Raw genomic sequence first — 26,374 nt, 5'->3', positions numbered from 1 at the left:
CCACGGGGTGGGCTCCAGGGCAGAGCCACAGGCGGGCGGGACCAGGGACAGACGCACTGCCACTCACAGTGGCAGTGGGCACCTGGAAGGAGGTGCGGTCACCCCCAGTGTGTCCCTGCCACACACGAGGGGCTGACAGCACGGCTGGTGAGGACCGAGGGAGCGGGAATTCTCCTCTACTGCTACTGGGGACACGGGGCCCTGGCACAGAAGTCTCTGCTGGGCCTGCGCGTGCACTCACCACACAGTCCTGCAGAGACCACCTGTGGGTGTCGTCAACACTGTGTCTAGATGTCCCCTCAATGCCTCACACGTCCCAGGGTGGGCTTTTCAGAGGTGGCCACACCGAAGTGTTTGACGCTGGGATTAAGGTTGTGTGGTGAGCAGGTCAGTCTGCTGACTGGTCAGGTATTTGCCCAAGGTTAAGGGTGCGAGTCCTGCTCTCATGCCAGGGCAGGCAGCCTGCATACAGCAGAAGGAGCACGGAGTCTCGTCTGTCTCACTTGTTGCTTTTGCATCCTTGTGATCACCATGAACCGTTCTCTGCAGTGTCCCTCTGCCAAGTCACCCTGCCTCGCAGCTGGCCGACTGTGGACCGAAACCTCCACAAACTGTGAGCCAAATACCCCTTTGCCCCTTTACCTCGGGTGTTGGGTGTTCTGTCTCAGCAGTGAGAGGAAACTAACGAGCACAGATTGACAGGGACTTGGCCCGTAAAACATCCCACAGAAGAAGCTGGTGCCCACTGCCGAGAGATGGATAAGCAAACTGGTGGTGCACACTGTGGAGGACCGGCCAGCGGCGGAGGGAAGGCCCTCGGCCCATGCGTGAGGGACCCCCACACCATGGGGCAAGCGCTGCCTCGTGGGGGGGGGTAACACAAAGCCTGCTGTTTTGCAGCACAAAGCACAGGTGTACAGACAGGAAGTGAACCGTGTGTCCATGGTGCCAAAACTTCACAGTGTAGGGGCAGGGGGCTTCATCGGGAAGGATATTCTTGGAAACAACGCTGAGAAAGTGTGGCTGCGAGAATCCATGCAGCAGAGCCCACTGTCTTTGCAAGAGGGAAGCTCCGAGGTGGGGGTGGGGGTGGAGCTGGGGGTGTGGGGTGTTCCGCGTCTGCTCTGTGTGCCGGCTCTGTGTGCACTGCATCAACTCTGGGAACAACGTCCAGGACAGTTTCCCTGGTTATGGATTTTCCATCAGAACCGAGCAGTGCTCCCTCAAAACTCCTGGCTGCAAGACCTCGGGTTATCTTACTCAACCTCTCTGAGCCCCCTCCCCCGAAAAGGGGGCTGATCCTAACCAACCTGCACCTCCCAAGCTGTCACAGGAGGACAACACTCGAACGCTGCCCTGGTGGTGCCTGGCCCGGATGGAGAGCTGGGACACCGCCTGGGACCTGGGGGCTCTTCCAGGCCACGGCTGCCAGGAGGCCTGGAGGTGACACACTGCCTTAGGACCAGTGGGTGACATGCTCGGTGCAGGTTGCACCTTCAGACCAGGTCAAGGTGAAGCCTGCAAACTTTGTAGTCATCGCTCCTCACCGAGGGGCAGAGCAGGTGCCCTGGGGCAGCAGCTCCCTTTTCCCACTGCTGGCTGGGATCACATCCGGTGCAGAGACCCTGCATCCCCACTAGAGGTCGCACTACAAAGAGACTTCAGGGAGCGGAGACAAAGGGAAGGCTGGGGGTGCGCAACTCTGGAGTCAGACCTGGCAGAATCATCCGGGCCTTCGGGGACAGGGAGCTGCACCACCCCAGGTAGAGCAGCCAGGTAGCATGTGACAGGTGACCGGCCATTACCCCAGCTCAGCGCCCCTCTGCTCTCGGGGGGTTGGATGCACGGCCCCGGGCACCCCACACTGCCTTGGCTGTGGTCCCCATCACAGACACGCAGGAGATGAAAAAGAAGCCTGGGGGCTGGGGGTTTAGCTCAGCAACATAAGCGCCTGCCTCACAAGCAGGCAGTCGTGAGTTCGATCCCTGGTACAGATAAAAAGGAAAAAGACGGAAAAAAAAAGAAAAAGAAGCCTGGCTCAGAGGCGAGGGCACTGGCTTTGGACAGCGCCCAGGAATGAGGCCACCTGCCGCCCGCCCAGCTGAGCGGATGTGGGGACACAGCACAGCTGCCCTGCACTCCTGGCTGATGACAGCCAGTCATCTGACTCAGCGGGTGACGGCCCAGCCTGCCTGTCAGCCTCCAGTTGTTCCCAGCTGCACAGTCAGCTGGCTCGAGTCAGGGGTCATTAGGCCAGCATGCGCATCCCAAAGCCCACCCTGAGCCCTACAGAAAGGCCCAGAACCCGGGGCAGACCTGCCACCGAGCGACAGGAAAAGCCCTGGCACTGTCCTGCATCTGCCCGCCACCTTCCCAGGCAGGCACCATGTGGGCCCCAGGGTCCCAAACTGCACAGCCAGGCTCCTCGGGGGACCCGAGACCCAACAGTGCATCAGCCATCTGTTTTATTTTTCATTACGGAGACAGAGTCCAGGCCTTCACACTGAGCTCCATCCCAGTTCTCATTTTTTGAGACAGGGTCAGGCTAAGTCACTAAGCCGCATGGGCTGGGCTCCAAATTTGCAATCCTCCTGTCTCAGTTTCCCACAGTGCTGGAATTACAGATGTGAACCACCATGCCCGGTTTCATCTACCATGCTGGAGCCTCACTTGCAGTGAATGGAGCTGGGAGCTGCTAGTACACGTGCAATCTGTCCCCTGTGTAACTTAAGGATGTGACATGGGACACATAAGAATGGGAAAAAACCAGCCACGTTCTCCGAGCGACTGTAGCATCCTGGTGGCCAGCAGGCCAACCAGACCTCTCCTTCCAGGCTGCAGGCCCCACATGCAGTATCCAGGTCTCACAAATGGTGGGACGACCCACCCTGCCATGGGCTCCTCAGAGCCTTGGTTACTTTGGAAACTATCAGTAGAAACCATTTAAATAAACTAGAAGCAGGCTACACCGTTTAGATTTGAGGCTTTTTTTTAATAATTACGTCTCTTCAATCACTGTGCTCTTTACAGCGCTAAAGGGATTCCTCCGAGCAGAAGGGTCCCTCAGAGCAAGCCGCGGCTCTGAGTAAAAAATGCTTTCTCTAGGGTTCCTATCAACAGTGGTGAAACTTACAGGGCACCCAACCGTCCTTGGTCTCCACTGTCCTCCGTTCTTGGGCTGCCTCTTCTGGCAAGGAAGTGACACAGACGTCAGGCTCAGTCCTGCAAAAAACGCTAGACTGGGGCAGAAGCACCCGGGGTGTCTCACTTCACAGGTCAGGGGCGCTGCCCTGCCCAGGAGGACGCCTGCCTGCTCTGCCTGCCTCTCGGCCTCTCGACCTGCATCCCGTCAGATCCTCCAGGGGCAGCGTCACATGGGGACCTCGCAAGAGCTGCTCAGCTCTGCACTCGGGAGCAAAGTGAGGTGCTGCCGGTGAGTGGAAGGTAGGACCGTGGAAGTTTAAGGCCAGTTGGGGAAAAATTAATTAGGAAAATGTTTCATGGGGTGTCCCCGGTGGATCTCTAGGCAAAGGCACCACATGACTGCCAGGGTATCTCTCAGCAGCAGAGTAAGTCCTGAGCGCCTGGAGGACGGTTCAGAGCAGCCATGAGGGGCCAGCCATGAGAGGGAAGGTGCACACCGGGAGCCCACCCAGGGCTGCACGAGCCACAGGGCAGGAAGTGTGACAGAGTCCAAGGGGCCCTGTCCTTCCAGAGACACCAGTGTCAGCCAGGCCGTGGATGGGGGTCTACAAATGCAGGCGCCAACAAGCAGGGCCACAGTGGCTCTCAGGCCTCCGTGCCGCAGGGTCCCGGCCTCCAGAAGGGCTGGAAGGCCACGCTCCCACCTGCAAATGGCTCTGAAGTGCACCTGTTCAGCCTGTGTGTGCCACGCAATGACAGCAAAGCGTGGGGACAGCCCTGTGCCCTGCAGACTGGACACCCGCAAGTGCCAGGCCACTGGGTGCAGAGCGGGCGCAGAAGGGGGAGCGTGGGGCATGGGCGCAGAACAACACCCAGCCTGGAGCCGGGACAGCCGGGCGTCAGAGGAGCCTCGGAAGCAGATGCAGAAGCAGTGTAGACACGGCTGCCAGGGAATGGTACAGATGCTGCGGATGTCTACACTGACGGTCCCGGGACCTGCAGGGCTAGCCCAATTTCACCAACGGGGAAAGGACCGGAGTGAAATGCCTGGGCCCTAACGCCTGGCGGGCCAGCAGAGACTGGGAACCCTACCTGAGGCCTGGCCCCAACCCGGGTGGCTCCAGGCACACCGTCCTCCCCTCACCCATGTGGGTGCCAGCGGGATGTCTCCTCGCCACCTCCCGGACCCTGCACTGCATCTGCTCAGGGGAACATGCCCGGCTGCTGCGCCGTAACCCCAAAGGGGGGTCCTGTTTTGCCTCGAAGACACTCGCCAGGGACCTGGCCCCCAGTCTGTCCCTGCGTGCCACAGCCACTCCTCGGGGTCAGGCTCACTCTGCTCGCTCACTCTTCCCTTCTCTGTCCTCACATGCTCAGCGTCCCCTTCACGACTACCAACAATGTACAGGATATGTTACACGCTATACATAAAGTGTCTCGGGCCGGCCGGAGTCCAACGAGAAAGCGCACGTCCTGGTGAAAGGCCGCGTGTCCAAGTGCATGCTGCTTCCGGCACGACGCGGGGCGCACCAGGCCGGCCCGCAGGGGCAGGGCGGTCAGGACGTGAGGGACTGGATGTTCTTGAGCATCTCCTCGAAGGCCTGGGGCGAGGGCGCATCGGCGTTCCGGAAGGCGGCCCGGACGCGGCTGTACAGGCTGAAGGACTTCAGCTCCAGCCAGATGAAGCCAAAGCGGTCCTCGTCGAACAGGACGAAGACGCCAGGGGTGCGCTCGGGGCTGGTGAAGCCGTGGCCAGCAATGAGGCCTGTGCCGTAGAAGCTGCGGAGGCAAGAGCCACAGCGTGAGGGAGGGGGCCCCGGGCACGGGCAGGGCCCTCAGAGCGTGCCAGCACACCCTCCTCGCCAGGTGGGCCCTAGCAGTGCGCCAGGCGCAGGCCAGCGGCGTCAAGAGGCCTGTCTCTGCGGGGGCAGCTGGAGGCCTGCGTGTCCATCGCCGAGGGCCAGCATAGCCAGTGCACTGGATGCTTGGGCTGCTTAGGGCTGGAGCTCGTGGTCTGGAGCCCAGGGTTTGCCCAGATCTGGGCCCTTGCTGACCACCACGTCCCCCACCTTCCCTGGCTGCAGTAGGAGCCCTGGGTGGACACACAGAAATTCCATGACAGGAACACACCAGGCCATGGAAACTCTCATCTTAAAGTTTCGGGAATCGTTATATCCCGCACTAACAAAGATACATGAGAGACAGCACATGCAGCGGCCACGTACAGACACTGATGGCTCTGAGACCAGTGTTAGTTTAAAATACAGCTTGCGGAGCTGGGGATTTAGCTCAGTGGCATAAGCGCCTGCCTTGCAAGTGTGTGCTCGTGAGTTCGATCCCTGGTACCAATAAAAAAACAAAAGACCAAAAAAACTAATAATAATAGAATAAAATACAGCTTGCAAAAACCTCGAAGCTCTGGCCACAGAGAGGTCAGTGTTGGCCCAATGGTGCCCATGGAGGCTCCACAGGGAAGGGGACGGGCATGCAGCCCTGCGGTTCAGAGGCTTCTTAGCTGGGGGAGAAGCAGTGGCCACTGGCACACAGAAGAGGCCAGCAGTATCCCCGCAAGGTTGCAGAGCAGCCAAAGGGACCAGGTGCATCTCACAGGCTGGAGAGCGTCCTGTACTCCAACAGAGAGGCGGCGCACCCAGGCGGCCACAGCATGCGTAGGGCCCGCAGTGAGCTCTGCTGGCCGCGGGGTCCTGGGAGCTGTGAGATGTTTACAGAAATAACAGAGCCCTTTTCCTTAACAGTCGAACAAGAGTTTTCAACCATCGAACCGCACTCAACGCTAAAGTTTATGGGCCTCCCTCTACAGCAACCCAGGTCAGCCCTGTCCTGCTTGCACAGCACACAGAAAGCGATTTTCCCTCAACGAAGCCCTATCCAGTTGCCCAGATCCCCGCTGGGAGCTCCACATGGGAAAAGGTCACCCTGAACAGTGGCTTTCCTGGGAAATGCCCCGCCGACTGCTGCTGGCCTGAGACAGCAGCCGTCCAGAAGCCAAGGGAAAGTGACAGCTGACAAAGGCGGAGGCCAGGTACCTGTGACAGCAGGAGACGGACAGGGCCCATGGCGCCCAGTGCTGTGGTGCACACTGTCCAATACGGCAGCACCAGACGGGGCAGCCGGTCAGCACTGAGGCGTGGGCAGCAGCACCGAGGAGCTGGATTTCCCGTTCCACCCCACTTCTGTTAACTGTAGCTCTCTTACTGTATTTGTTGGTGTTTTTTTTTTTGGGGGGGGGGTGGTTACCAGGAACTGAACTCACGACCTCACACCTGCCAGGCAGGAGCTAAATTCCTGGCCCTATTTGTTGGAGTTTTTTGGCAGTAAGAATTGAGCCCCGGGGCTCGTGCTTGCAAGGCAGGCGCCGTGTTGCTGAGCTCCAGCCCCAGCCCTGCGTTAACTTTAAAACAGCCCCAGAGTGCAGGGCCCGAGGCAGAAGAGCCAAGTCGAGGGAGGGGAGCCGGGACCTCACGGACTCTGCCAGGTCATCAACCCCGCCTGGGCCTGCAGGGAGGGCCAGAGCACCTGCGGGGGCAGGGAAGGAGAGCAGAATGGGTGGAAGAGAGGAGAGGCCACGGGGGCGCCACGGCCACGACTGGGCTGCATGAGCAGTAGCAGACAGCAGCCTCAAAGAGCTCCCGGGCAAGCTGCAGGCAGGGCTCCCTGGGGAGAGACCTGTCCCTCACCTACGCTGGGGACACTTGAGCTCGCCTGTCCTAGGCCACCGAGTCCCCCAGAAGCCATCAGTGGAGTGACCCTGCTCATGCTCCGGGAGGCACCTGGAGGAGCCCTGCTATGAGCCAGCTGTGACGGACGCCAGGGAGCGGAGCCCCTCTCGGGCTGGGCGCTCGGGCCACATGGCTGAAGCCCCACCCCTGGTGCTCACCACAGCCGGCAGGTGCGGGGATAGTCCTCGTTCCTGGAGCTCACGCCCATGGGCAGCACGAACGGCTGCCCCTTGCCAGACTGGGCCGGCTGCTCAGCTGCAGCCTCTCCGTCTGCAGGTTTCCCGCTGCCCTCGGCGGGCACCGTGTCGGCCTCCCTGGGTGGCGGGTCCTGGGCCTGGGAAGGGCCCTCGCCGGCCTCCTGCTGCTGCTCCTGCCGCACCTGCTCGCCGACCTCCAGGACAATCCTCGACAGCTCGTTAAAGTTGCGGAGATTCTCGACGTCAGGCAGCTGGATGCGGTACCTCAGGTCAATCTCCACCGTCTGCTGCCCGGCGGGGATGTTGGGGTCACCCTGCAGAGCAGCAGGGCAACCATCAGCGGCATTCAGACCTCCAGAAATACTACACAGCCTCCAGGCCGAAGGAGCCCCGGGCCCATGGGCACCTCTGGCTCCGCCACTGACATGCACCAGTGCCCACATTCAGGCTTCAGACGCCCTCACATTGCACCCAGAGGGGGCCCATCTGGGTCTGGGGAGATGAAACGGCAGCACCAGTGAGTGACACCAACAGTGACCGGGCAGCCTGCTGGGCACGCAGGTGCGACACACACAGCCACAGCTGTGCCCACCTGTGCTCAAACCCTCAGGCGGAAGCAGGCCTGTCTGTGAGGCGGGGACCTCTGAGGCCCGGCAGCAGGGTGGCAGACCACAGGGCACCAGGACTGCGTGCTTGGAAAGTGCAGCTCCTGTATTAACCCTGGGTACCCAGGTCCTGCAGCTCCATGGGGACAGGAAGCCAACCCGGATGGCTGGGCGGGAGCACGGCCCGGCTCCAGCCCGTTCCACCTGGATGGCAACGACAAACCTCTCAGCTTTGCATGATAGAACAGCCTATGCTGTTCCCACCGCTGCACCAGGCGCTCCCCCAGGACACGGGGACACTGCCTGCCAGAAACCAGCCTAGCAACTATGAGGTCACAGCCAGCGTGGCGTGACCACACCCCAGTGATCGGCCATGCAGAGCGGCCTCCTGGGGCCAGGTGAGCAGGCGACCTCTGAGCTCACAGCTCAGCCAGTGCAGACAGCTTCTCTCCAGCTGCCACAGCCACCACAGCGGCAGGCTGTCTGCCAGCACACAGCCACCACACGTGCACACATGTCACCTGGAACCACTCCCAGGCTGACAGAAGACTGTGCTCCAGGCATCCGAGGGGAGGAGCTTGGGTGGGGACACCCACATGTCCACAGCTGACCGTGGGCCCTGCAGGGTGGCCAGACTGACAAACTGTGTGGAGGGCAGGTTCTGGGCCACCAGGGCTGTAGGGTGTGTGGCAGCCAAAATTTCCAAGCTCCCTGGCAGAGCTGTGGGCCACAGTGACCCCTCAGTGCCAAGTCCAGTGACGGCCCAGTCAGAGGCTGCATGCACGGCGCCCAAGATGGCAGCCACCACGGGAGGGCTCACCGTGATCTTGGTGCCCCTGGCATGGTGGCCGTGGAAGCTGAGCATCACGATCTCCAGGCCGTGGCTGCCATAGGTGCCCTTGAAGAGGCCAGGCTTGATGAGGTCGTCGGGGTGGCTAGGCGGGAGGTAGATCCGGCGGTAGGTCAGACAGTTGCTGCGGGGAGCAGGCAGAAGGCATGAGGCTCAACTCGGCCCAGCAGGCATCCAGGGTCCTGGGGGTGGGGGTGCCTGCCTGGACACTCAGCCCTCTGCCCCAGCACCCTGCATTGCTGGAGGAGGCCGCCCCACCAGCAGTGGGGAAGGAAACATCCCACTGGCTATGGCCCTATGGAGGGGCACAGGGGAGGACAGGGCGGCAGGTGCCCGCACTCACTCGTACTGACTGGTGTAGATGAACTTCATCAGGATGAGCTCCTGCATGTGCTCGTGGAAAATGTCCTCCAGCGTGCGGCCCCACTCCTCCCTCAGCCACGTCCGGAACTCCTGCAGAGAGAAGTGGGCACAGTCACCAGGGGACCCCCTGCATGGTGCCAACCGCCAGGAAGCCCTGCCTGCCAGTCTGCAGAGGCCGTGGCCTGCTGCTGCCAGGTGCTCTGCAGCCTCATGGCCTGCTCTCCTGGGCCCCAGGGCTGCAGTGCATGTGTGGTCAGCAAGCCTGGTGTCCAGTGACTTGGCTCTGCAGGATGCACCCTGTCTGTCTGAACCTCTGTGTGCCTGACGCGGTGTGATGGTTCTGACTCTCCGGCACGAGCTCTGCAAATGGAGGCCAAATCTGTTTACAAGGAGAAAGAACCAAACCACGCTGCTGGCCATTCAAAGCATTGCCGCCCCACTCAGGAGACAGCAGAGGTCTCCGGGGCCACAGGGCAGGCATCACGCACCGGCAGCACAAACCGGGGAGATGGAATCTTTAAAGATGCTCTTTACTGCATCCCAAAGGCTTAGGCAACAAGAGACATAGAGTGTGCTGAACAGCAGGACTTCTGCTCTGACAGTCGCAGGGCAGTGCCGCAGGCAGGGGGGGCGGCTCCGGGGCCAAAGGACAGGGCCAGGCCTCAGGGCCTAGGGCCCGCTGGCTGCCCGGTGCGAGCACTTCCCTCTCCCGCATGCTCATCACTGATGAGCAGTGATGTCATGGAAGAAGGACAGGCAGAGACCTCACCGCCGCCCGATTGCTGTGTCGGTCTGCTTTCTGTCACTGGGACAAAGGGACGGGCACACAGGACTGAAGGAAGAGGGGGACCCGGCTTGTGGTTTCAAAGGCTTCAGGCCATGGTCAGCAGACTCCAGGCTGGAGCATCACGGAGGAAGGGTGTGGCCGAGGGCAGCTACTGCACTCACGGCATCCGGGAGGCTGGCAAAGTCTTCACCAGCGACGCTCAGCCAACCAGGCGCCACATGAGAGGAGGACGCTGCCCGAGACTCCTGCCCTCACCCCAAGCAGACCAAGACAGCAGGTCTGGGAGGCCGCCAGCCTCTGCTTCCAGGGGAGACCCCCCAGCCAACTGGGGCAGAACCTTCCAGAGCACAGAAAACCACCACAGGCCAACAGGGGTGGCCAAGCAGACCATCGGGGTCCAATCTTCCCTTCAGTGCCTGTGATCCCAGCACTCAAGAGGCTGAGGCAGGAGGACGGCTGTGAGCTGGAGCCCAGCTGGGATACACAGAGAGACCCAGTCTCATGAAAGGTGGGGAGGAGACATCTAGAGCCTGGACGCACAGGGCAGAGTAACTTTACTTCTCCACTAGTGACCGAAGCCAGGGTCTTCACCCAGGATCGAACTCACAACCGCACACTTGCCAGGCAGCGCTGTGCCACTGAGCTCTATCTCAGCCCGCTTTTCTCACTCTTTGCGACAAGGACCCACTAAGTTGCTAAACTGCCCGGGCTGGAATTAAACGTGTCAGCCTTCTGCCTCAGCCCTCGAGTGCTGGGAGGACACGTGCCCGCCCCTTCGGCAGGGGTAATTCTCACGCGCGCAGGGCCGCCCCCTGTGCAGCACTCAGTGACCCTCACCTCACCTCACCTCCTCTTCCCAGGGCCCCAGGAGACGGTGAGGTGGGGGGCACCTGGCCCCTGCCCTCTCCTTCCGCCCCCACCTTAGGCTCAGGAGCAGACTACCCCGAGCCTCATGTGCTCACAGAGGGTCCTCGGAAGGTGACTGGATCGTGGGGTGCTATAGCACCTGGGGTGCTACTGCCCTCACAAAGTGAGCTCTGGTCAGAAGAGGTGGTCACGAGGTCACGAGACCCGAAAGTGTTTCTCTCCCTCTCTGGCTCCTCTTGGCCCTCCACTTCCTGCCCACCATGATGTGAGCACTCTCCCTCCACCAGGCCCCTCTGCCACGCAGCCAGCTCACTATGGACTAAAATCTCTACAGACAGACCCAAAACGAACCCTCCTCCTCTAAATCACGGGTGCTGGGCACTGCGTCTCAGCAGGGACAGTGACTGAGCCTCCCCGTCTGCCCTTCCCTGCAGGTCCCGGCCCTCCAAAGGCTCAGTCTGCCCAAGGGGCTGCTCGGGCAGGGCCCAGGGCAGAAGATGACGGCTCTGCCTTCGAGGGCACCCATGAACAAAAAGCTAGGCGGCGTCTGTAGCGGGGTTCTATTTTGTCTTTTCGAGGTAAGGTCCCACAAAGTTGCCCAAGCTGGGCTCTAACTTGTGATCCTCCTGCCTCAGGCTCCCGGGTAGCTGGGATCGCCAGCCTTTACTACCACGCCTGGCCTACAAAAACTTGTTCCCACCCTACAGTCAACATTACCAGAAACACAAAATAGCTTACGTCTCAACAGCTGAGGAGTTTCTTGTTTACATTTTATATTTAAATGTGAATTTCATCAATTATGGATATGCTGTTACACACGGCTATATAAAGCCACAGTTAAACTCACAACGTTACCAATGAAACCACCCCCGCTCCTGACCACCTTCACCTGCCATCTACTCAGGAAACCGGGGCTGCATTTAGCTTCAAAGGACCCCATGAAGCACACGCACTGCTACTGTTTATCTCAGCTCCCGCTGAGCTCTGTGGCTGAAGGAGAAGCCCCAGCTACTGGCTAAGAAGCGTGAGAAAGGCAGGCTACCGTGAGCCTCTACCCACCAAGTTCGGGTTTTCCCTGAACAGCTGGGAAAGGCAGGCTGACTCACAGCCTCTAAATTCTGAAACACAAAGCAGCCTAGTGTTCCTTCCACTGCAGGAAGCTCAGCACCTGGGCTTCCACTGCACGGCTGCAACCTAGAAACCTGGACCACAAGGTCCACTGAGGCGGGGAGAACAGGGGACCCTGGACTCGGCCTCCCTACACCTCACTTGGAAGCAGCCAGCGCTGCCCCTGGGGGACGGATGCACCCCACACATGGGGACAGAGCAGAGCTGGGTAAACAGAGAGACCTCCCGGAGTGCATGTCCCCCAGGACGCGGGTCTGCAGGTCTGTGGGGTGTGTCATCTGCAGAGACAGGATGAACTGGGCTGCACAATGCAGGAGTGGTGCTTGCTGGTCACACGGTGGCGGTGGGGACCTCCGCGCCCCCCTCCCGCATCCACCCTGCGCCCTCCCCACCGGGGCCTCACCTCCTGCCGCCCGCCTGACATCCTGTGGTGGTCGGTCTGGTTGCATTTGGTGGAGAACTCGTCCTTCTTCACTATCTTCGGTGTCACCGTGGGAGGAAAAGGCCGAGGAGGAGCAGCAGGTTAGTCGTGGTCCCTCCCCATCTGTCCCCGTCTGTCTCTGTGGGGTGCGCAGAACCGCCCCCAGGCATCCGCGGACAGCCCACACACCTCCCAGCAGCTGCACAAGCCCTGCCCGGGACAGCAAGGGACTGTGGCGGCCAGGAGCCACCCCTCCCCTGCACACCCGGTTGGTGTCTCGGGACCCACCTGGATGTGGCCATTGTGGGGCCCCTTGTGGCCGTACATGCACTCCACGGTGGCCGACTTCCTCTCCATCAGGTGGATTCGAAACAAAGGCTTGAATCGCATGGGGTCATCCACGTGAGGGTCGTGGGGTGGCAGGTACATCCAGCCAATGATGAACAGGCCATCTACCTGTGGGAGCACAGCAAAGGCCACACGTCACCCTCCGCCCACCTCCCTCAGCTCGCTGACCCCAAGCTAGAGCCACAGCCGACAGCAGCTGGAGCACAGGTCCCACGGGCGTGAATGTGACGGCTGGAGTCCCAGGGAGGCCAGGTGTGAGGCCCCCAAACTGCCTGTTCCTGCCTCACAGGGCCTGGGGACACAGGGTGAGGGCTGAGGAGGAGTGTACAAACCAAGCCTGGCCACTGGAAAGTCACCTGAACTCTCTGCTGTCACGCAGGAATCGAGAGTTGTGCCCTGCGTAACGAGCGCAGGGCAGGGAGGTCCCCCGACTCACCACCACGTTCAGGAGCCCTCCGTACGGCCCGATGTCTGGCTGCCACAATCCCAAGATGTGTCGGTATCGGTGAAGCACTGTGGGGAGATGGGCCAAGCACCTCCTTAGACCCATCGAGGGCACGGGAGGAGCCCGCGAGAGAGGCAGGTGCCGGCTTCGGCCCGAACCCTAACCCCAAGAGCACTGCTGCGGGGAAGGGAAGGTGATGTGAATCACCCTGCAGGGTGCTGGGTGTCCTGCCCGTGAACCCTGGGATGAGTGCAGGAGTGAGCGGGCGCAAGGCCACAGCCCCAGGGGACAGTGCTCGCCGGGAGCTTGACTGCTCGCTGCAGGGCTGCAGGGCTGCAGGGCTGAGGTCTCCATAAACTTTGAAGCCACAGGTGCTTTCAGACACTGGCTGCAACAGAGGGCAGGAGGGGAGGGCCGCTTGGCAGGCCAAGAAGGGCCCAGGACAGGCAGGAGCCAGAAGGTCACTGCCTTGGCTGGGGGTGGGAAGGGAAAGAGCCCAGCCTTTGGGGGTGCACTCAACTGGGGGAGAGGCCCCACCATCCCCAGGCCCAGCCCAGCGCCATCACTCAGGAGGGTTCCACTCAATGCACACGGGGCGGGGTTACCCCTGAGATCCATTTATGAAAGGCGAAGGCGGTCGCCTTCCCTCCCAGCCCGAGGGGTGTGCAGCTGTGCCGAGCGGGCATGCAGGCTCCCGAGCCAGACACCAGCGCCGAACCGAGTCAGTGAAGTGCTCGCAGAAGCGGCCAGGGTGAAACACACCAGAACTGAGTCAACAGAGGGATGGACAGCGGGCAGTGGGACAGACGGACAGACAGACGTCCACATGACAAGAAGTGCGGCAGAGTGCCCGCAGTAGAACCCGGGGAAGCGGGTGTTCACAGCGAGATTCCTCCAGCTTCCCTGTACGGCTTCACACAACACCGAACACTAAGCAACACCAGACCGCGCGGCTCTCCTCCGCCTCCAGCCTCTCAACCTCACGGCCGCCAACGCCTGGTTCTTCGCAGAACTCATCGTGACGTCAGGCCGCTAGGAAGCCGGCGAAAAGGGTGCAGCAGTCCCTCCTGCTGATCCCAAAACCAGAGTCCCTGTTCAGCTGGAAAGCAGCATGAAAACTAAAACCTCAGCCTCAGAACAAGCCCCAAGACACCTGGCTGCCAGGCCGGTCGCGGCCACACAGGCGCTGAGAATCGGGCCCCTCCCCAGGCCGCTGGCAGGACCCAGACAGTGCAGTGCTGGAGGCGGGGAGCACGCTGACCCCGGGGCCCAGCTGCCCGGCCCGCACGGTGCCCGGTGCGAAGCCTGCTTTAGGAATATCGGGCATAGCAGGAAGGAGCCCTCGGAAGCCAACGCTGTCCCAATCCGAATCCAGGAATCTGGCTGGACCGATGTCCCGGGTCCCACAGGCGGGCTCCCCAGAGGGCAGACTTCCCCCCACTACCGCAGGGAGAGGAGTTTGTGGCTGAGGACAAAGAAGACCACAGCAGCACTCTGTAGCCATTTACCAATGAAACACGGGGACACTAAACTGCAGGACACCTGCCTCCTTCCCCTCCACTCGGAGAGGAAGAGTGAGCCGAGAAGGGGGACCCTGCAGCCCCGCCGCACACCTACAGAGGGGACCCGCGTGCTGCCTCCCAAGGTGCCTGGCACTGTTCCCAAAGGTGGCAATGAGCAGTCCCAACAGCTGGCCTGCAGGCACCTAGCTCACCACCACGACTGCAGGGCTGTGTTCGGAAAACCATCCCGGCTCCCGAGATGGCACCACCTTTAAACCAGCCCCAGGGACTCCCAACCAGAGCCAGCAGGACACTGGCCCCAGGCTGCCACTCGCTCCTGTCTGACACAGTACCTGGGTAAGCCTGTAAGACGCTTCAGCAGGTTGGCAAAAGCATTCACTGGGTGGAACCCAGTCTGTGTGTCCACGACAGTCAACAACCAAGGTCACCCATGGGTGGCTCCCACTTTGCTCAAGTGGGACTGCAAGGAACGGGGTGTCCACCAGTGACTCGGCACATGATGTGAAACCTTAGATACCCCAGGACCCAGCGGAGGCCCTGCCCACCCCAGCACCCGCTCAGGAGCACCCGCTCAGGAGCCTCTGTCTGTGCTCCCCGACCCGCCGCTCCTCACCCCAGGCATGGAGCCCGTGGTGGGGCCCTCGAGACTGGTGCCATCCATAAGACCAGGGATTTCCAAGTTTGGGCTTTTGCAGACACTGTACACACACATAAGATGGTCACTGCATGGACAGCCCACTTCTCCATGGAGCTCCCTCACCCTATCAAAGCCATCACCAGGACAACAGCCACCAGCTCAGCCACGGGAGACACGAGAGCGGTGGGCGACCCGGGCTCCCGGCCCTGCTCACAGAGGTGGGACACTCACGCTTGGCCGGAGGGGCACTGTCCCGGGGAGCAAGCTGGGTCTCAGTGGGGCTGCCCTGCTCTTTCTCACACCACAAAGATGGTCCTGATATTCTAGGAGGCCAGTCCCAGCTGGTTACGTCCAGAGAAATGGAGCCCCCCGGGGATTCCTGAGACCTTCTCCCAAGTGTCCTGCACTGTGTTCTGATAATGCACCAGAGCCACGGGTCCCGGCAGGTCTCCAGGCAGCCAGCGTGTCATGTATATGATGCCCAGGGGCTAATGCAATGAGAGCCCACAGGCAGGCAGCCCCTCGTGCACTGCATCAAGGCCCGGCCACCCGTCCCTTATTCTTGGCGACAAGAATGCGCCCAGCAAACTCAGGGGCTTCCTGGTGCTGGTGGCCAGGCCTCCCAGCGATGGGCTAAAATTCCGCTTCAGCTCCACAGAGGCGGGGCGCAAGGGAACCAGCAACCGTCCATCCATCTGGAGGCAGAGGGGGCACACAGAAGGTGGGTCACTGCTTGTCTGTCTGGACCTCTCGGCCCAGGCCAGGCCATTGCCCACAGCACAGCAGGATCAATCAGCTCTCAGGTCCCCTCACACCAACCTGGCCTCTTCCACAGGACTGGGGGAAGCGGCTTAGCACTGAGCAGGGAGGGCCAGGTGGGCTGGGCCAGAAAGTTCTGGACAAATTATTTCCTCCCAGGTGTGTAAAGTAGCAATCAACCTTCAAACTGCCCACAGCCTGTCAAACCTGCCACCCTCCTGCCTCAGCCTCCTCAGATTCCAAGTGTGGGCCGCCATGGCCAGCTAGGAAACTGGGCGTCTCCAAAGCTCAGCAGGGCACCTGCTCCAGACAACATGGCCAATGGTGGGCACTAGGTGGGCAGGGTCCAGCAGGCAGGCACGTGTGCTGATGGAAACCACGATCAGCTATTCATGCAAGCTGGGCATTGTCCGTGTCCTCCTCGACACCCACAGCTCACCTCTCCATCCCCTAACTGAACTAACGAGCGGTGGAGAGGACCCTAATTTCCTATACTACAGCTCAACCAGAAGAGGACTGCGGTCTCAGGGCCAGTCACGGACAGGACCTCTCTGTAAACCCATGTGCTCAGAAGTTCACCTTCCAGTGTGCAGCAGAAAGGGTTCAGGCTCCCATCCTCTGCTCTCCAGCCTGCTGACCTTCCCCAGGAACATCCTCGGTAAGGGACAGGGGCGTGGCCACCACTAGTGCTGCCCAAGACCTCAGAGCTGCTGTGGAAACCCGGCCTGCCCGGCTGGCTGCCGGGGCTGCCCTCGGGGCAGTCACTGTCACCACACACGGCAAGCCACACTGCAGCACAGGAAGGGCAGCAAGGGCCCCGAGGCCAGCTGCCGTGGCGTGGAAGCGTCAGTCAGTGAGCGAGGCCCAGGCCCCCATGCACCCGCAGCCGTGCCACCCGGAGCCAAAGCAGCGGGTACGTACGGCAGGTGTACACGTCCCTGTACTCCATGTGCTCGTAGTCAGGGAGGATTCTCAGGAAGCGCCCCGACTTCACGCGCGGGTTTATACCTGAACAGACACAGTGGGAAGGGCTCAGGACGGCATCTCTTTCTCTCCACAAGGCTGTACCCACCTCATGACGCCACTCCCTGCTGGACCTGCAAACCCCAGCACACCCAGCTGTCCCTGCCAGGAAGTGACTGTGGTGCTCAGAACTCAGACCTGTCCCGTGCCGCCCCACAGGGACGCGGAGCAGACGCCTAACCAACCCTAACCAACCCCGAGAAGAGCCGGAGGAGGAAGACCAAAGGCCACACGGAGAGAGAAGCGGCCTTCGGTGGAGGCCAACCAGGAGGGCGGTGGGGCCGAGGTGGCCTGAGGCCTGAGCGTGTGCACGCCGGGGACTGGGGAATCAAGAAGCAGGGGCGTGGGGCTCAGCCTGATTAAGGAAACCACGGGGGGGGGGGGAACAGAGCTCCAGGAAGAAGTGGGGCACAGCACAGGGCCGCCTCTCTGAAGGCTGAGGGAGGCCGTGGTGGCACTGGGTTTCCTCGGCCAGTTGTCCACAGCTGGCTCCAGAATGGTCAGCACGGGCTCCCACACCACCCCAGAGGCTGGGACCTAAGGCCCTTGAAGGTGAGGACAGGCAGCAGCTGGACAGCACTAACAACTCCCAGGGTGCTGCGGCCCCAGAGAATAAACTGACTGCGAGTAACTGTGTCTCCAAACAGTAGAGAGGGCTTTGAGACTCCCAAACGCCCGGGGTGCCGGGTACACAGGGCAGGTGTGCACAGAAAGGTCACAGTGTGCCTCATACACACACCCGACTATTATGAGTGAGTTAAAAACAGAATGTGAACTGGGCATGGTGACTCCTGCCCGCCGTCCAGGAATTGGGAGGCTGAGGTAGGAGGGTTCCTGCAAGTTCAAGGCCAGCATGAACTGCAGAGCAAAACTGGCTCAAAACAAAACAAAAAACACAGAATGTAAAGGCTGGAAGTGTAGACCAGTGGTCAGTGCTTGTCCAGCAAGCACGAGGTCCTGGGCTGGGTCCCCAGCACCTTCACAAACTAAGTATAAATATTCAATAAATAGAAATGCAGGTTCCTGATGCCACACACAAAAAATGCCTTTAGCAAAGCAGGCTGAAAACGAGGCTGTTAGGCAGAGCAGAGCCGCACTCGCCTGCAGCCCTGCGGCCCCAGCATGGACCATGGACGGCCCTCCGCAACCTGTGGCTGCCGCAGCCCGGGAAGTCTGTGTTTGCAACCCCAAAGGAAGGTTCCTGGACGCTAGCGAGGTAACTCCACCCTACCGCTTCCAGCACAACCCACAGATAAAGAAAGACACAAATATACATCCAAGATGGTGGGGAGCCAAGGGGGTCCCAGGTCCAGCGAGGCTGAAGGCTAACCGGAACACAGGCCCCGGCCCAGGGCCGAGCCCAGGTCTTACTAATTCTCCACGAGGGGGTGACTCGGGGTGAGCAACTGTAACAGTGGAGGCCATGAGCATGGTGAGCTGGGCTGGGGGGGAGGCCCTAGAGCCCCTCTGCAGTGCAGAGAGGAGGGGTGCAGTTCACAGCAGCATCCAATGTCCTGGGGTCGGTGCTTCAGCTCTGAGGTGCGCTCTTTTATGCCTGGGAAGCCACAGCACTCACCCCAAGGCCAATCCCAGTGGACAGCGTGGAGCCTGGCTCGCCCTCCCGCCCACTCACACATGTTTTTGGGAGCTGCAGATGGGGCAGCACTGACTGTCCTGGGCTCCAAAGACCACACTTCAGCCCAGGCCAGACCGAGTTAGATTGCTTAAAGCCAATTGAGAGGCTACGGAAAAGTCCTAGGCAGCTCTGTGCATTTGGATACACGGAGACAGGGCCGGGTTTAGCCACGACGGAGATCACAGCTCTTCCTCCCGTGAGGGCTGCCCGGGTGGCCCCGCACTTCTGAGCACATGTGACAGTGCCCTCCCTACGCGTCACAAGGCTCCGTACTCCCGAGACAAAGCCAACAGAGAGGAACTCACGCTTGGCATAGACGTCCCGGCAGGACACACCGGTGATCTCCAGCTTCCGCAGGTTCTCACAAACGCCGTACTCTGCAACAGAGACAGGTGTGAGAGTCAAGAATCACACAGGGGCGGGACAGAGGCCGGAGGCACAGGCAGCGGGAGGGCGACACACACACAAGCCCCGGACACTGGCGGTCGGTCCTGGCTTCCCCCACGGCTCCTCACACAGCCGCAAGGCGGCCGCTCCTCCGTGTCCAGCAGCGCCGCCCTCCCCGAGCCAGTGACCCACACTGACCTCAGCCTCGCTGCACACACGGAACCTGGCGGTCCCGGGTTGAGAATGAGGGGCAGAAATTCAGCTGATTGGAGATGGTGCCTTGTTCCCATGGAAACCGGGCCAGCACCGGGGGCCAGCTGGCCCCAGGGCCAACCTGGCCATGCGCATGGCAGCACAGCCTGCCGCGGCCTCTACGGATCCTTCGCCGCTGCCTCAGCCCCAGCCACCATCCACACGTCCGACTAAGCCCTGACTCTGGCTCAGGTCTCACCTCGGCTGGGGACAGAAAGCCCGACATCCCAGCCCACAGTGTGCACTGCTGGCCACCTACTGCCACCACCAGCACCCCTGGTGCAGGGAACCGCTCCCCTTTGCACTGCTACGGGCCCAGAAGACAGCACATCTTACACTGCGGGGCAGGAGCAGAGCGGATGGAGGGTGACGCCCACAGAGGGCCATGGGGGGCAGCTGGCCAAGGACCCAAAACGGAAGCCAGGTCACAACATATCCTGGGCAGTGAGTGCACGAGGGACGGGAAAAGGGCCCGTGGCCCCTCCTGGGTGACCAGGTGCAGCACCAGGCCAGGGCACCAGGGCACAGCTGGCAAATCCTGACAGTGACTCCTACGGCCAGGACTCCATCCCCAAGGTGCAGTCAGACACCACCCCTCGTGTGTCACCCCAAGTCCCGCCCAGAAGCCTGGCCTGGGTGGAAGCCGACAGCCCTGAGGCTCTGGGCACAGAAGATCCGCAGAACTCAGATGGGCAGAGGCTGCTGACGAGGGGCTGCTCCTGAACAAAGCCCCCTGGGGCCCTCAGCATCCTGAGTCCCCCACACGGCCACTGGCCTCGTAGACACCAGCCCTGGGCCAGTGTCCCAGCTGGGCGGCACATCCTTGACCAGGAAGCTCGGAGAGGGCTGCCAGGCAGTGGCACACCTGAGCCCCTGGCAGACACCCGGGTGTGGAGGGACAGACCCGGGCCTGCAGAGGGCACCAGGGAGCCTAGGTCTAGACCAGAGCTCACCGCAGAAGTAATGCGCATCTCAGACCTAATTCAGATGCCCCGGGAGCCCCAAGTCACCTGGCAAAACTGGACGGGGGGCCTGAGGGAGAGGCTGGACAGTAGAGGCTGCCTAGGTTCTAACCCCAGCACCAGAAAAACAGCCAGGCGTGGTGGCACACACCTGTGAGCCCCGCACTCTGGAGGCAGAGGCAGAGCCTGCCAGTTCAAGGACAGAAGCTCAAGGGCTACATAGTGAGATGGTGGGAAAAAGCTTTTAATTAAAAAAAAGGACGTCTTATCTGTATAAATATACATGCCCACAGAAGTATAAATCTATAAGCCCACATTCACTGGACTTTTCAATCATGCTGTATTTATGAGTTAGTGGTTTTCTTTTACTTTATTTCCCTTTGCAGTCCTGGGAACTGAACCAGGGCCTCTGTACTGAGCTGCGTGCCCGGCCTTTTTATTTTGAGACAGGGTCTCACCGAGTTGCTAAATTTCCCAGGCTGGCAGGAACCTGCAGTTCCCTTGTTAGACCACAGTGCTGGGACCCCAGGCAGAAGGTGCTGTTGTGTTCCTTTTGTCTTAGTTCATGTCCTGGTGCCAGTCACGCAGGATCACAGCCTGGGCAAGTTATAAAGAAGCAAGCTTTGTTCTGGCTCGTGGCTCTGCTCTGGGGTTGCGAGGCCCCTGGGGGCCTGGACGGGGACGCCGCTGCTGGCACCAGACCCCAGGGGTGCGTCTCCACAGAGACGACCACACACACACACACACACACACACACACACACACACGCAGGAGTCGGAGCCCTGAGCCCCTGGGGCGCCGCTGCTCCCTGCTCAGGATGGGATGAGACGTCGGCGTGCCTCTCGGGTGGACAGGCCTCCCTTTGTGTCCAGGACCCAGCATACTCATCTCCCCAGGCTGTACTGGGCCGGGACAGCAGCTCAGAGGCCTCCACACACCCCATCATCATCGTCATCAGGGGCCACGGTGGGGCCTGGGGTGCCCTTGGGCTCTGGTGCCCCTTAACCCACCTGCCCCCAGGGAGTGGCGCTGGGTGGTCATGGAGAAGACACAGGGAAGTCAGGCGTGGTGCCCTGTGGTCGCAAGTGGTTCTGCCAGACTCGAGCCTCCCCTCGCAGAAGCACAAGGCCTGCACCCTGATTTGCACTGGCACAGTTTTATCGCACAGTGCAGAGTGGGCACCAACTCCAACGCACCGAGAACCCTGATGGAGGTGTTTGCTTCCACTGTCGCAGCAGGGCCGTGAGGGTGTCACATGGCAACTCTGTGGGGATGCCCGCCTGGCACAGCTTCTCCAGTGGCCTGAGTAGACCCTGACCAGCAGTGTGGGCAGGGTCAGAGGCTGTGGAGCCCACCCCAGCCCAGGGCAGGGGCTTGGGAGCCCCTCGGCCTCTCCCTTCCGCTCGCCACACTCACAGCTGCAACCAAAGCTCGGTCCGGGGAGGAGAGCACCCAGCACACTCCGCTGCTGAGAGGGAAGATCGTGTGGACACCAGTGAGCACCCAAAGCCACCGCCTTGACGATCCCCAACAAGATTCAGGTCCCTCCCTCCTGCCAAGATGGAGGTGGCGCCATGCTGGGGTTATGCCCATGATGGTACCTGGCGAGGTGGCTGGCACATGTGTAACACACTCATATGCAGACCACCCGAGGGCTGACCAGGTGCAAGAGGGAAAGGGCCGGCCTACCCCCCAAAACGGCCCCACCAAATCACTCAGCCACCTTCCGGTTGAGGTGTCATAGACAGGGGTCTCTGAAGACCCCTGTGAGCCACCGCTACTCTGTCCCCCAATCACACTGTCCTGCTCTCCCATAAGGCCACCGGAACACGATGCTTGCTGCAGGCCAACGTGCCACTTCTGGATGCCAGGTGCCTGCTCAGACTCTGGGCACAGACCTGTACTCACACCCATGCCCACGTTTATGGTGGCCACCGCTGCAGGTGGCACGTGCCTGCATCCCAGCTGCCCCAGAGGCTTAGGAAGAGGACTGTGAGACACTGTCTCAAAGTAAAAAAATACAATAAAAAGGCCCAGGGGTACAAACAATCCTTGACGGATTTTTCCTACAATTCCCAAGGTGACTATAAACTCTCCTCGAAGTGTGATGTCGTTCTGACCAAATGCTCCTCCAAGGAGCGTTCAGTACGCAGCATACAACGTGGGTCTACAGCCACTCACTGCTCCACGAACCTTCCCATCTACCGTCAGGGAAACAGCCCTCGAAGGGTTTCAGACCAGGCACCCGGAAACACCCAGCACCGTCCCCACCAGGGCACACAGCACCGTCCCCTCCAGAGCCACACCGGGCGCCACCTCACCAGGTGCTGGGCATGGACAACGCTGCTTTATGAGCAGTGGCTGCAGTGTCCCAGGCCACCAATTCAAAAGGCTGCGACTCAGAGGGCGATGGAATTCTCTCCAGGAAGTGCCCGCTCCAGACAGGGCAGCGGAGTCACGAAAGCTAAGCAGGAGAGCAGTGACGTGCAGGACCGGGGACACCCAGACCTGAGAGGTCACCAGGTGGACTCAGGCGCTCACCATGCTGCCTCTGAGCTGGGGCCTGGAGCTGGGGGGCTAAGGGGTGGCCACAGCAACACGGTAAACACAGACAGATGGACAGATGGACAGAGGACGGATGGAGGATTGAAGCACAGAAGCGAAACCCTGTCACTCCACCTTGAAGAGGAAGGAGACTGTGGTGGGCTACACATGGCTGGGCCCTGAGGACACGAGGGGTGACCCAGAACCAGAACTGCAACCCCTAAGAAGACACAAGAGCAAAGAGGTGCTGGCTGAGGAGCCGCTCAGGGGCAGAGAGCAAGCCCACCACGCACCAGGAAGGGGCGAGGCAGGATATTTAAAAGGACCTCCACGAACTGTGTGTGAAATACACCTTCCCTCTCTTACCTCTGGGGTCAGGCATTTTGCCTCAGCAATGAGAAAAGTATCCAAGACAGAGTCTGACACCAGCAGGGCCGCTGTTGTGACTGCACCTGACCACGTGGTCCAGGAGCCTTGGGAACGGCTGGGGCAGAGTTTGGAAAGCTTCAGAGATGCTGCCAGAAAGAGCAGAGCTGGAATGTCTTAGGCTGCTCTGTGTGGGAGATTCTGTCAGTAAAGGCCTGGTTTGGGAACCACTGCAGTGGTGCTGGAGTCCAGATGATGTGTGTTACGCCTTGGTAGACAGTTTGTCTGCATTTTGCTTGCATCCAGAGACTTTGCCTGAGGCTGAGATTAAGGACGGTGGACTAATTAATCTGGCAAAAGAAATTTCAAGGCAGTTCAATGTTGAGGCAGAAGCACCACTGCTGCTGGGGGCTTTTAGCCAGATCTATGTTGAGAGTCAAAGAGCAGAGAGCCCTCCAGAATGATTTAAAATGTTGTGAGCTTGACCAGAAAGGAAGCTCTAGTAAAGCTGCGGACTGCAGGGGGCTGGGGATTTAGCTCAGCGGCCTAAGCGCCTGCGTTGCAAGCAGGCAGTCGTGAGTTCGATCCCTGGTACCGATAAAAATGAAAAAGACAAAAAAAGAAAAAAAAAAAAAAAAAAAAAGCTGCGGACTGCAAAGATCGAGCAGAGAGCTTGACTGCTAAGAAGGAAAACAAGAACAGAAAAGATGGCCCGAGAGCATCAGATGAAGCAGCAAGTCGCCACCCTTTGCAGCCTTAAAACTGAAAAGTGAAAGGCGGGTTTGAGGGGAAAGCTGCAGCGCACCATGTTCCAGACTGGCAGCAGCACACAGTATCTGTTCCTCATAACTGAATTCAAGTGCTCAGCAATCCAGGCACTGGACCCCTACAGCCAAGGGAGAGGAAAGCCTGGCTGCGGCTCCAGCCGACAGCAGACCCTGGCATCATCCACAGGGCGCTGGTTTTAGACGCATGCAGAATGTAAGAGCTGTGGGGTCAGGAAGGTTTCCACCCAGATTTCAGAAGGCCTGGGAGCCCAGGGAGTATCTCCCTGAGGGCAGTGTGTGAAGCGGTGTGAAGCCGGAGGTGCAGGGGAGACCCAGAAGTGCGGAGACGCCAGGAACATGGATCATCTGAGGAAAACTGCAAGAAGGGAGCAGAGCAAGAGAGAAGCCACGGGAGCTACAGCCACGGGAACTGCGACAGAGGTGGAGCCACGCAAGCCCTCTGGAGCTCACATCTTGCCACAGATTGCCTGGGATGCTGCACACGGAACTACAAGTCTTAATGTTTGTCCTGCTGGATTTTGGACTTGCTTTGGTCCCATTTTCCCCCCATTCCTTGGTATCCCCACTGGTGACTTTTGGAATGCAAATGTCTATCTTGTGCCACTGAATGCTGGAAGTCTAACTTTCTTTCCAGTTGTACAGGAACTCACAGCTAAGCGTTTGCCTTATATCTCACAGGAGGCTTGAGACTTTGACTTTTCAGCAATGCTGAAACTTAGAACTTTGGCAACTCTTAGAGATGGACCAAACACCTTTTCCATAAAGAAATATACGTATGTCTTGGAGGGGGTCAGAGACAGAACATATGGTTTGTGCCTAAATATCCCCCCACAGTCTCATGTAGTCTTAGGGTTTTTTTGAAAGTGGGTGACTCTAGAATTTGTGATTGATTCAAGGTCCAATGCTGGGATTAACGGTATGAGTGTTACACATGCTCTAGCGTGGGTCATCTGGATGCAATGCAAGGGTCACCATACAAGGGCTGTGCTGGAGATCGATCGCACCCGGGGAGTAGAGCAAGGCCAGTCCCGAGAACACAAAGACTGAGGCAAACCAGACAAGTTGTCAGCAGGCCCTTCCTCCCATTAGGAGAGGGGTTTCACCTGCTACCAACCTCTCGCTTATTGTATAAATAGACACACTGCAGTGGCTGGGTGGTTCCTCTCTCCCAATAGAAGAGCGGGCTCACCGGACCTCAGCTTTTGGCATTTTCTTTCTCATCGCCATTTCTTCATCCTCCTGCCAAGAGTTTTAAGAGCTGTGCTGGACACGGCAAGGAAGAGCTCTGTCTCCTCTCCCTCCCTCCCTCCCTGCTCTACCATCTCCACGTGCTGGACCGAATCATGACAAGACAGAGCAGCCCCTGGGGACTGAGGGGACCTATCTGTTAGCTCTGAGGAGTCCGAAACTCAGCCAGTGAGGTGGCACCTTATAGCAAGCTCTCTTTCTCTTTCTCCATGGAAGAGAAAATGGTGAGGGAACAGTACAGTATCGACCTATCGCGGGACTGTGACTTGGGAAAATGTAAAATGGCCAAAACACGGGAGAGGACTTGTCCAAAAGTTGGGGACTGTCTCTTAATCCAGAGAAAGTCTGAACAGAAGGCCATTCTGACCGTTTCCCACCCCTCTTACAGTACAACCCTGGTTGCAAAGCGGAAGTACGATCCATGCTCCCTCTGCATTGTTTCATTGCTAGGGATAGGCAGGTCAAGCGTGGGTCCAAGGTATGCTAATCCACTTCCTCAACACATGAGGGTCGAACTGATTCTTGTGCTTAAGAGTACATTCCTGGGGCTGGGGATTTAGCTCAGGGGCATAAGTGCCTGCCTTGCAAGTAGGCAGTCGTGAGCTCTATCCTTCTCGGTACCAATAAAAAGGAAAAAGAAGAAAAAAAAAAAAAAGTACACATTCCAAGGGAGAGAGAGAATTTGACAGTGAGTTTCCCAAAACCAACAAGGAGAAAAACAGACATTCCTTGTAATCCCTACTTTGTTCTCACGTGCCCTCAAGGTTCCAGGGCAGGGGACTGCTAGCTGGAGAGTGACCACAGTATAGGTCAGGCTGGACTACCCACCTGCACTGATAAATACCCATATCTTCTCCAAAAACTCAAATTCCTAACTCAAAGTGTATTTCCAAAAACACCAGCTACAACCAATTCCCTGTATAACAGCCATGTTTAAAGGAAGAATTGATAGCAAAATTAAACCCATGATCAAGAGACCTGAACGCCTGACGGCCAATCCTTTGAAAGAGAGTGAAAGGGAAGGAAAAGGCAGATTGGAAGTGGCTGAAGCACTTCCTAGATTACAAGAGATTAACTCCAGAGATAGAGGCAAGTAATGGCTCAGAAAAATCCTGCCCTGGGCCCTCAGGCCAGGAAGTCACTGAGACATTTGTGCTGTCTACCTAATCACCCAGACAATCTCCCTCAGCAGCAAGACAAGGTTATGTTTTACTCAAAACCCACCCTACAGATTTCTATCTCTCTATTCCTGAAACTCATGAATCCGGAAGGCTAAAATCTGCACTCACTGTCCAGCAGCCAGAACTTAACACATCAGCAAATGAACTTCCTGCCCCTTACGTTCATAAATGAG

At 59.3% G+C, this 26,374-nt stretch overlaps 1 protein-coding gene across 2 annotated transcripts in view; it reads right to left on the bottom strand.

Moving 5' to 3' along the window:
* Positions 1 to 2,971: 2,971 nt before the first annotated feature.
* The window catches only part of Fbxo31 (F-box protein 31), a 30,754-nt gene continuing 7,351 nt past the window's right edge, over positions 2,972 to 26,374 (bottom strand). Inside the window, exons 2-10 of one of the 2 annotated variants that reach the window (XM_013144379.3) lie at positions 18,779 to 18,850; positions 16,736 to 16,822; positions 12,887 to 12,963; positions 12,391 to 12,558; positions 12,085 to 12,159; positions 8,880 to 8,989; positions 8,507 to 8,660; positions 7,043 to 7,395; positions 2,972 to 4,923 (exon numbers count right to left, since the gene is read on the bottom strand). In XM_013144379.3, coding sequence (XP_012999833.1) covers positions 4,701 to 4,923; positions 7,043 to 7,395; positions 8,507 to 8,660; positions 8,880 to 8,989; positions 12,085 to 12,159; positions 12,391 to 12,558; positions 12,887 to 12,963; positions 16,736 to 16,822; positions 18,779 to 18,850 — 1,319 coding nt within the window. In that variant the 3' untranslated portion in view covers positions 2,972 to 4,700. The remainder of the gene's footprint in view (positions 4,924 to 7,042; positions 7,396 to 8,506; positions 8,661 to 8,879; positions 8,990 to 12,084; positions 12,160 to 12,390; positions 12,559 to 12,886; positions 12,964 to 16,735; positions 16,823 to 18,778; positions 18,851 to 26,374) is intronic. The other variant, XM_003460788.5, reaches the window with a different exon arrangement.

This window comes from Cavia porcellus, unplaced genomic scaffold (genome assembly GCF_034190915.1).
Source record: "Cavia porcellus strain 051 isolate PalLab524CR breed Dunkin Hartley unplaced genomic scaffold, mCavPor4.1 scaffold_4, whole genome shotgun sequence".
NCBI classification, from domain to species: domain Eukaryota; kingdom Metazoa; phylum Chordata; class Mammalia; order Rodentia; family Caviidae; genus Cavia; species Cavia porcellus.
The sequence above is the reverse complement of the archived record's forward strand: the minus strand, read 5'-3'. Positions and strand labels throughout refer to the sequence as shown.